This window comes from Octopus bimaculoides, chromosome 15, assembly GCF_046866305.1.
Source record: "Octopus bimaculoides isolate indiv1 chromosome 15, ASM4686630v1, whole genome shotgun sequence".
Lineage (NCBI taxonomy): Eukaryota > Metazoa > Mollusca > Cephalopoda > Octopoda > Octopodidae > Octopus > Octopus bimaculoides.
In genome coordinates, this window is record NC_142942.1 from 50947792 (window position 1) to 50959212 (window position 11421).

At 36.8% G+C, this 11421-nt stretch overlaps 1 protein-coding gene across 5 annotated transcripts in view; it reads left to right on the plus strand.

Annotated features, from left to right (window-relative positions):
- Positions 1 to 10640, plus strand: part of LOC106870792 (uncharacterized) — a 15111-nt gene extending 4471 nt beyond the window's left edge. For 2 of the 5 annotated variants that reach the window (XM_052973318.2, XM_052973319.2), the window contains 4 exons: positions 6570 to 6693; positions 7880 to 8175; positions 9235 to 9250; positions 10397 to 10560. In XM_052973318.2, coding sequence (XP_052829278.1) covers positions 6596 to 6693; positions 7880 to 8175; positions 9235 to 9250; positions 10397 to 10418 — 432 coding nt within the window. In that variant the 5' untranslated portion in view covers positions 6570 to 6595 and the 3' untranslated portion in view covers positions 10419 to 10560. Of the gene's footprint in view, positions 1 to 500; positions 615 to 4766; positions 4790 to 6569; positions 6694 to 7879; positions 8176 to 9234; positions 9251 to 10201; positions 10209 to 10396 lie in introns of those variants that run through there. The other 3 variants (XM_089363942.1, XM_052973320.2, XM_089363941.1) reach the window with 3 other exon arrangements.
- The last annotated feature ends 781 nt before the right edge of the window (positions 10641 to 11421 follow it).

An 11421-nucleotide genomic window follows, 5' to 3' on the forward strand; every position in this document is an offset into this window, starting at 1 on the left:
TTAAGCAGATCTTTGACCAAAGGCATTTCAGATGTGACCATCCCATGTTTTTTCATTTATCAAAGGATTATGTTCTCCAATGTATCCTTCCAATTTTCTTTGTTTCTTTAGACATAGAGTGTGAACTTGAGGCAATTTTGCTGGTATTTCTAGCAGATTGAATGACCACATAGTCATCTATTGAATTCCTGATATCATTGTTTATGCTTTGCTATAATTTCAATGGGGCTGATTCAGCCAGTTATGATTTCAAATGCAGTATAATATAATACACAAAAGCTAAATCGATCAATTCTTTGTATTTCTTTTTTATTACCCGAGTACGTGGGATAAATATGAATGTCATGGAGAGACTTCCTTTATTTAACATGTTTGACCCTGAAAACCAAGAAGAAACAACACAGAAAATAATAGCACATAACTGAGAAAAAGCAAAATTGTTTTACAAAGATACAAAGAATTGGTACAATAGATAAGAAGGTAAACTTTCCCACTTGTACAACAATGACATATTAAAGAGCCTATATAACAATGGTATATATTATATGTATGCATGTATACATCCACGTATGCATACATAACACATGCTTGGTCTTTGGTAAAGATATTGGAGTGTAAGTTCAAATCATTTGAGTGCTACTAAGTGTTTTCTATGTTGAGATTCTTTTAATCTTATCTCTTGATTCTACACACACACACATATCTATATACATACATAGATACCATATTCGCTGATGTGTAAGATGCACTCTTGGATAAGAGAAACTCCTACATTTTTATGAGGAAAAAAAAAATGTATTTTTAATATGTTTCATCATATACTCATTCATTCAGCATCTCATTTGTAATTCATTCTTAGTTTGTCCATTATTGTTGACAATGACCAAGGACATCACATGGGAGAAGATGGGTCATGTTGTGTCCAGCTGTGGCCAATCAGTCCAATGTATGCTTGGAAGCCTCTGCTGCAGTTTGGGCACTGGTCGTCTGCTGGGACTGAAAGTAAGGAGTTGGCTTTGGACTTGCATAGTTCGTGGTTTCTTTGTGCCCTTGCAGTCCTGTTCTGTTTGTATGAGGTGACACCTCTGTTGATACAGGCTTTCTCAGATGGTGTTCTTGTGCTTGCATTTCTCAGGTGTCAGGGTTGATCTCAAAGCTTTTCAGTGAGGCTTTGATTGTATCCTTGAAGTGCTTTTTCCATCCACCTTGCCTTCCACTAGTTCACTGTAAAACAGTTTCTTGGGGAGCTGCATGTCAGACATTCAAACAAGGTGGCCTGCCCATCTGACTTCTGTTCTCCTCAGCAGTGTGTTAATACTTTGCAGATCAGATTGAGGGAGGACCTCTGTTTCTGGGACCTTGTCTTGCCAGGAGATTTTCAACAGTTTTCTCTAATATGGTCACATTAGATGCATGGCAGTTTTTTTTTTTTTTTTTAGATTTAAGAATAAAAGAAAACCCTGTCTTATGTATGGGCTTATATGGTAGATTCATCTATTTACCTATCGTTCTATCTAGTTCTATCAGCCTGTCTATCTATTTATCTCAAATCTCTGTCTGTATGTATGCATGCATGTATGTATTAATGCATTTATGGCTGAATGGATGGATTAACAGAATAATGGATGGATGGATGGATGGGTTGATGGCTGGCTGGCTTGGTGGTTGCATGTATAGATGTATTAGAGGTGTTTTTACTCTTACCAGTGAAGTAGGCCATTCACTTCACTGTTTATTGTAGACAAAAGTTTTTTTATGAGATTTATTGTATTGCCACTTCTAAAGTGAAGTTGTAACATAAAATGGTCTTTTGTATGTGGTGGAGGAAGAGGTTATTGTATTGTTCACTTATACACCCAAAGCAGTTTAATTCTGAGATATTTTCCCTGGCTGATTTCCTCACATCTCTTCTCAAGTACCATATAAAATACCCTTAACTTATTGAACTTTCACACACGTTTATTTATTCTATTCTTTCTTCAGCAAACTCTTTACAATATCAAGTACTTCAGTGAGATGTTGATGTTGTTGTTGGTAATGTTGGCGGTAGTGGTAGGTTTGTCTTTGATTATAGTTCTGCATTATCAGGGCTAGTTGGGGTGCATGACTTAGTGGTTAAGGTGTTGGACTCATGATCATAAAAGTTCAAGTTCAAATTCCACCGAGGTCGACTTTGCCTTTCATCCTTTTGGGGTCAATAAATTAAGTACCAGTTGCGTACTGGGGTTGATCTATTCGGCTGGTGTTTCTAGATAGATGCCACATAGAGGCTTCTTTATTGATTTAATCGGCTGCCTCATACCGCCATCTCTTTGATATTAATGGTGAAGCTAAATACGTTAGTTAAAGAAAATATATTCTTACAACATACTTTCTATCAGTGTGATGTACTACAAAGGCATGATTTTTCAGTAAATGGTAAATCCAATCTAATGTTTCAGAAATTTGTCAGAGCTTCTTTGAGTAAAAGTGATAGACCACTACTGAACCAGAATTGTATGGAGCATTATTATTGAAATATGTCATGAAATACATTTTAAAAAAGGACCACAGTTGATATTTCAAAATATACTTCATTCTTATCACTTTGTTAATTCCAAAACAGATTTGTTGTTGAAGGTAGTAAATCAATAGCGTACAATATACACGTTATTATTACAATTTTCATGTCAGATGTACCAGGTGAGCAACCTATATTTTGTGTGACATGACTACTCTAGTTGGAATAATAATTATTTATGGAGAAACATGACTGCAATTAAATGTTTATTCCAATGACATTCGTTACTTAATTACCACCCTCTTTATTAACTAGTTGTTTAACGGAGAGTATGGAATCTGATTTCTGTAAGAGGAGAGACCTAAGAAAAAAAAAAGTTTCAATTTGGAAATTCAGATATTAATGTGTCAGATGAACTTCATATATATATGTTCTTTTGCTTGTTTCAATCATTTGACTGCGGCCATGCTGGAGCACTGCTTTAAAGGGTTTTAGTCGAAAAAATCGAACCTAAGACTTATTGTAAGCCTAGTACTTATTCTATCATTCCATTTTGCCGAATTGCTAGGTTACAGGTGACGTAAACCCACCAGCATCGGTTGACAAGCAATGGCAGGGGGACAAACACAGGCACACAAACACACATACATATATACATACATATATATATATGAGCAAAATTGCAGTTGTGGCAGATACTGGTGTCACATAAATGGAACTCTTGCTGGTGGCACGTAAAAACACCCATTACACTCTTGGAGTGGTTGGCGTTAGGAAGGGCATCCAGCTGTAGAAAACCATGCCAAATCAGACTGGAGTCTGGTGCAGCCTTCCAGCGTGCCAGCCCCAGTCAAACCATCTAACCCATGCCAGCATGGACAACGGATGTTAAATGATGATGATGTGTGTGTGTGTGTGTGTATATATATATATATATATATATATATATATATTGCCAGTGCTACATAAAAAAGCAGCCAACACACTATGTACAGTGGTTGGCATTAGCAAAGGGCATCCAGCCATAGAAACTAAGCCAAAAGTCAAATCAGGCTGGAATCTAATGCAGTTTTCATGCTTTCCAGCTCTGATCAAACTGTCCAACCCATGACAGCATGGAAAATGGACATTAAATGATGATGATGATGGTGATGATACACACACACACACACACATATATATTTTGTCTATCTTTCAGTCTCTCTCTCTCCTTCTCTATCTCCCCCTGTCTCCTCTTTTCTATCTTCTCTCAGGTGAATCCTTCCTTACTCCACATTTCATGTGGTCACATTCATTAAACATACCACACATACCATTCTCGACTGTCTCACTCACTGCTTAAGTAAAGCTGTCCACTCGCAATCGACACTCATACCTGTGCTTGTCCTTCTTTGACAGCCACCATATCTAGTAGCAGTAATAGTAGTAGTTGCAGCAGCAGTAGCAGTAGCAGTGACTGTTCTGGTGAAATCAAATGGGGCTGGTGTTGCTATTTGTAAACAACTCAGCTCTGATTAAGTGCAGTTCGCTTGGGACGTCCTTCTTTCCTAAGACAGGAAACTGTGATTGAAAGGAGATTTGGGTATTATTTCTAGCATGTCAACCAGCCATTCAAATGGTAGTATAGTGAAAATTCAGTTGTTCAACATAATGTAATTTAGTTCTATTGTAATGAGGAGTGGTATGATGTAGTCTAATATGGTGTATTGTTTTGTGGTAGAAGGGTTGAGTGACAAGACCCATCATATTTTCTTTTACTTGTTTCTGTCATTAGACTCTGGCCATGCTGGGGCACTGCCCTGAAAAAGTTTTGTTGAATGGATTGACACATGTACTTCTTTTTTTTTTAAAGTCTGGTACTTATTCTGTTGGCCTCGTTTGCTAAACTGCTAAGTTACGGGGACGTAAATATACCAACATTGGTTGTCAAGTGGTAGACGGGGACAAACGCAGGTGCGGAGGACATACACACACACACAAATACACACATACCTGTATGCATGTATGTAATGTATATATAGTGGAGGCGCAATGGCTCTGGTTAGGCCAGCAGACTCGTGGTCGTGGGATTGCGGTTTCAATTCTCAGACCGGGCGTTGTAAGTGTTTATTGAGCAGAAACACCTAAAGCTCCATGAGGCTCCGGCAGGGGGGGGGGGTAACCCTACTGTACTCTTTCACCACAACCTTCTCTCACTCTTTCTTCCTGTTTCTGTTGTACCTGTATTTCAAAGGGCCAACCTTGTCACACTCCGTGGAGCAGTATACCATTCGTTATGGCATATAACTGGTTAGTATGTTACTAATAGTTTTGTACTGACTACTGTGTTCGGCAATATTCATGACTCTTCAGATATTCTGGTTCGAAGGGCATAGTCCCTGTTATACTTGGGTAGCTTGATGCTGGTAAAAAGAACTGGAATGAAATAAAAAAATTATAGCATTTTCTGAGAGAGAAAGAAGAGTTGCCTCCCATGAATCAATGTCAGCCTCTGCTAAAGATTGCCAGCTGTGTTCGAACATGTCCTAAAAATGTTGCCATTCATGAGAACAGTACCCAAATATTTTACATTTTGATTCCAGGAAAGATTTTGGGTTGTGTGAGATTTTTAGAATGATTCTTCTCACTACCAAGTAAAGCTTGCATCATCTTCTTCCATTCACATATGGTCCATGCCATTCCAGCATTGCTTCTACTTTATACAGTATTGCTTCCACTTTGAATTATCATATAAAGCTGGTTAACATTGTAACATTGTGCCTCTCTTGAATTCTAAAAGAGGAGCTGTGATTATTTACTCTGACTTTAAAGGGGCCATCTGTTACCCCAACATATTTCTCTGCATGTGTTCCCATTGTTGGGAGAAATCATCTTTGCTTTGTAGATCACAACCTCTGTTTTGTATTGAGTTTTCACTGAGTACACACAATAGATCTTACATAAGTTTCATGCTTCTGCTTTGGCCCTTGAGACATTCAATAATGATTATTATTTTTATTACTTTTTTGATACTAGGTGTAAAGCTTGTGCTTTTGTTTCTGATTGATGGACAACAAATTGATAATTTACACACACACCGTTTCCAAGATGCCATATTATGAGACTGAACCCAGGGCCTTGCATCTACAAAGCAAACCTCTCAATCATTCAGCCATACTGTGCCTACCACTGCCTTATGTATACCAATCTAAAAGCCAATATTGTTGATGTTGTCTTGTAATTAATTTCCTGTTTCAACAAATAATCAAAGGGGGTTACTCATAAGCAAGTGTGATTGCATAGCATGTATCATGCTTTCGCTGGTTGTTTTAGGGTGAAAGATGGGGGGGATTACATAGTTATGAGCAGACAGAGGCACCTTCTCTGCCTTCCTCACTTTGACTCAATGGAACATCAAGGATGATGTTACAACTGGAGGTAGAGAGGGATGCACTAGTACCTTGCTGGTACTCAGTTTCAGTTGAATAAACTGAAGCAGTTTGGAAGGAAGTACCTTGTACAAGTACATGACATATTTCCTGGCTCAGGAATTGAAACCACAGCCTTATGATTGTGAGCCTGACACCCTAACTACATAGCCATGCATCTTCATCATTCAATAAATAGAGAGGCTGATAGAATAAGAGCTAGACTGAAATTAAATACTGGATCAATTCAGTCAACGAAACAGTTGAAGGTGCGGTGCTCCAGTATGGTCGCAATTCAATGACTAAAACTAATAACAGAATAAAAGAATGAGAGAATAGACTTAATTCTGTTAACCCTTCAACACTGAAACCAGTGATATCTAGCCAAAGTATTCTACCTGTTTTTAAATTCGAAATGGCCAGATCTGGCCCTTTATACTTACCTTACAATGTCATTGAACAAAAAGCTAAAAAACATTCACATCATTGAAATCTTGAAGCTATGAGATAGTGTATGATTAATTCAAAACAATGTGAATAAATAAGCATTACATTTGACACAGCGTAATACGAATGCTAAAACGTTAAAATAAATTGATGCTTGCAGTTATTATGTTGCATCTTGTTTCTGTAATTTAAATTTTGGTTTTATCTAATTTCAGGTTGTAGGAGATAGAATATTTCCAACATGACCCTTGGTATTGTAGCTGCACTGACTGCTGCCAGCACAATTGCAGCAATTAACTTCGTCTTTGTCATTGCTATTATTGTTTGGAGATGTAAACGGTAAATATAATTTATATCACTTTGTCACTGTGTCAACTAGGTTATCAGATGTGGTTATACACCGCTAGTCACAATACACTTTCTCACTGTATTATAGCTTTTGAATGATGTCACTCTGTGGCCAACATTATCTCTGAAAGGAAGGTCAGCGCATTTCAGGGTTACTTGCTTACAGCTTACTGGACTGGAGCTGTGTGAAATGAAGTGTTTGGCTTAAGAACACAATGCACTACTGGTCTGAGAATTGAAACCATGATCTTGTGATTGTGAATGCAACACCCTAGCCACCCTAGCAGTGTCATTCGTTTCCAGTCTTCTACAAAAACATGTCTGGTTGTAGGAAGATGTTGCCTTGCTTAGAAACAAGTGAGCGCTAGTGACAGGAAAGGCATCCAACTGTAGTAAATCTGCCTCAACGAATTCTGTCTAACCCATGCAAGTAAGGAAAAGTGAATATTAGAACAATGATGATGATGATGATATTGATGGTGATGACATAGGCTGTATATTATGCTGGAAGCATAATCATGAAAATATTAAAGTTTCAACTTATGTTGACTTTTATATGAAGCTGTGTGGAATGACAACATTCCTAATTGTGGTTAAGATTGCAGCATAACATGTTCAATACATTAACACTTCTGCCTACCAAACCACTATAATAATGATGATAATGATACTGGTGGTGGTGATGGAATTTTCCTTTAAACTTTTAAGTATGGTTACTCCAGATGCAGCACAGAATTTTGTCAGTGAACAGGTCGCGGTCTCAAAGCGACGAAAATATTTTGACAAATTAAATTTAAATGTTGAAGTGAATCTAACGGTTTTTGTGTGTTATTTTAAATGGCTTATAAACACCTTCCACGCTGCAGATGTTAACTATCTTATAAAGAAAAAATAGAATCGGTATTTTCTGCAAGTCACATTGCCTTAATAAACTTGACATATCTAAACAGAAAATAGCTTCAAACATGACTTTCCTCAACAAAAGAGAGACTGGTATATAAAATTGCTTTCTGTAGTTAAAGATTATCAAGTTCTAAGTGGATATATTTGATTTGTGCAGTAAAAGGGTTAATTTTTAGCCTAATCTTTTCTGGATTGTCACACATTTAATTTCAAACTGTTTTTTTTCCTTCATCAATTTATTCTTATATTTATTTTTTCCTTTCATCAACAACAGATGGAAAAAATCAAAGCCTGTTCCAGTAACATCACTGTCATCCCAACCAACTATTCTCAAAAGAAAACCTATAAATATCAGCAGATTAGATCTGAATCCACAAAACTTTGCTGGGCAGCAAAATCCTGTCTATACAGTGCCAACTGTAATACAAACAGTTCCAAGCAGAAATCCAATTTCATATGAGAGGCAATCAAACAGGCCCCCTAACAAAGTTTGGCCACCTCTTGGTCAGTTTTTAACGATGAATGATTCAGTTATGTGGTATCCAGTTGAGAATGCTACTGTTGTCCCTGGTAAGTAAGATAACGTAATTTTGATTGATTGGTTCAATCGTATTTCCTGTGATTACTCAGTCATTACATAGTTGAGATAAAATAGTTTCTTTGGTTCCTTAGTTTGGTTTAACCATTATGACTAAAGCTGTACTGAAATGTTGATGGAGCGGAGAATATTTGGGGTGTATTTTTGTTATTTGTAAGCTAGTTAGAAGGGGAGGGAGCAGGCAGTACTCATGGCTATTGCAGGACTTCCCGGCCTGGTGAGATTGATGCATTCAATGTTTGGCATCAACATTTTGTAGGTCAATGTTTGCAAGAAGAGCATGTGTGAAGAAGGAATTCCAAGTGATTGCCATCCTGGGGAAGGAAGAGAGAATTTGGCGAAGTGTTTGGTGAGGCTTCTTAAAAGTTAAAAGTTAGACACAATGGTGGAGAGAGGAACATAAATAGTTGAGTTGGGTGAGCTTGCATGGCAAGGGTGTGTGTGTGTGGTAAGGGTGAGCTTGTATGGCAATGGTATGCAGTTACCTAACTTACAAGTGTGATGATGGGACCACCATTGCCACATGTGTGAAGTAGATTGCAATATACAGTAATATAAGACAGTCTCCATTGGTCAAAAGCTAATCATGTATCTGGACGTGTATACCCAAGTCTAGCAAGACTTTTATATGCTTTGAGTTCTACAGTTTTGAATTAATATATAAATGTGTGTGTGTGTGAGTGTATGTACATATGTGTGTGTGTGTATATATATATATTTCGAAACGTCTAGTTAGAATAGAGACAGCTAATGAAGGGATATTCCAAGTGGCTTTCCGTTTTCCATGTGTTCGTTCCGTTGTCTGTAGTTCATTGTTCTAACGTCCTGTGCCCTGATATGCATATATATACACATGTAGATGTATGTACATATGTGTGTATACATGTATATATACATGTATATATATTCTTTGTATATATATATATGCACACACACATACACACATTCTAAAAGTGGTGTTAACAACCTGGTTAATTATAATTTGCTGTTTCTTTGTATTATGTTTATTTTTTATTTTATTTTTTTTCCAGCCAGACAACAAGCTCAGTAAGTAATATCTTCATATATTTGTCTGTCATTTATTCTATAGCTTTTTTGTATTTCCTTTTTTGTCTGCAACTGTTGTTAGAAGGTGTGTAGTATGTGATGAAATTTATTATCTATTTTTTTTTTCTCATTTTTGTTAATAAATTGGACAATGGAGTACAAATGTGTATTGATGGCCTTTCCTGTTCCTTAAAGACTAGTGAGATGGATATGGCCTGGGCATCTGTGGATAAATGTTTGCAAGATGGATGCAAGTAAGGAGGGATCTGGGGATCTACTAGTCAGGTTTTACTCACACAGTGTCAACATGAAGACATGTTGCAACACCCACACACACATACACACTCACGTCTGTGTGTGAGTGCATATATATATATATATATATATATATATATATATTTATGAGTGTGTATATATATCATCATCATCATCATCATCATAATTTAACTTCTGTTGTCCATGCTGGCATGGGCTAGATGGTTTAACCGGGCTGGCATGCTGGAAGGCTGCGCCAGGCTCCAGTCTAGTTTGGCATGGTTTTCTACAGCTGGATGCCCTTTCTAATGTCGACCACTCTGAGAGTGTAATAGACACTTTTACATTCCACCAGCATGGGTGCCAATTTGCGTGACACCAGTGCTAAAATTTGAAACCAATATTATATATCTTGTAAGTGGGGAGCTGGCAAAATGGCTAGTACGTTGGGTAAGTGGTATTTCGTCCAACTTTATGTTCTGAGTTTATATTCTGCCAAAGTAGACTTTGCCCTTCATCCTTTTCAGGATCAATAAATGAATACCAGCTGAATACTTAGGTTGATGTGAATGACTTATCCCCTCCCTTGACATTGCTGGCCTTGTGCCAAAATTTGAAATTAATGTTACATATTTTGACTTTCATTAAAACAATTACTAAACAGTTTTTTTCTTTTTTTCTTTTTAACTCTTTCAGGAACTCAGTGAGTACAATTTTATATTTTTCTCATAATTCATAACTTTATAAAATGTGTTACTATATAAAAATAGATTAAAACAAAAACAAACATTGAATAATTCTTTTATTGGAGATAGCACTCACTAATATAACAACAAACCAACAAAGTAGATTGTTGATTTTAACATAATTTATTTCATATCTCTTTTTCAGAAAGAAAGACCTGAATATTTGAAGAGACAGAGAGACCCAGGCTTTGGATCAGTAGAAATTTTACCTGATTATGATGATGATGTATGTTATTGATATGATATGAATTGGTGTTAGATTTTAAGGAATAGCAGAGAGGAACAACAAGATGGGGGTGGAGTGAAGAGAAAGAAACTTTTAAGGAGTTCACATGAATAATGTGAGAAAAAGATGCATATATATGTGTGTGTGTGTGTGTCTGTATACATGTATTATGTATGTCTGTCTGTATGTATCTCTCTCTCTCTCTCTCTCTATTTATATAAATACACACACACATGCATTTACACACATACACACGCATGCACATGAACACTCATGCACAAATGCACTCACGCACACACACGCATGCACACACACACGTGTGCGCATACGCACACATGCCAGGATTCTTTCAATTTCAGTCTTTTGAACCCATTTACAAGGCTTTGGTTGATTCAAGGCTGTTGTAGAAGACACTTGCCCCATGTGCCATTCGGTGGGACTGAACCTGAAAGCATGAGGTCTGGAAAGCAAACCCTTTTAACTGCACAGCCATGCATGTGTGTGTGTGTGTATCATCATCATAACATACATATAACATAAAGTAATATATATCTATAATATAACAAGGATACAGCAATGAGTTCTTAAAATTATTACTGCACCAGACAAAATGCTTAGCACCATTTCTACTGACTCTTTATGTTTCTGAGTTCAAATGCTGCTGAGGTTAGCTTTGATTTTTGTCCTTTTGGGGGGTCGACTAAATAACAGTGTAATCGACACCGTCCACCTCCCAAAATCGTTGTCCTTGTGCTATAATTAGAAAGAATACACTTGTCTGGTTAAAGATAATTCTGCTATCACTTTTTATTTTTAGAAGAATATTTAAGGATATATATATACACATATATATATATATGAGGTGGTAACAAAAAGTTCCAGGAGTAGTTATGTTTAATAAAAAATAACTTATTCACTTGAGTTTTAACATCATCTCCTTCGAA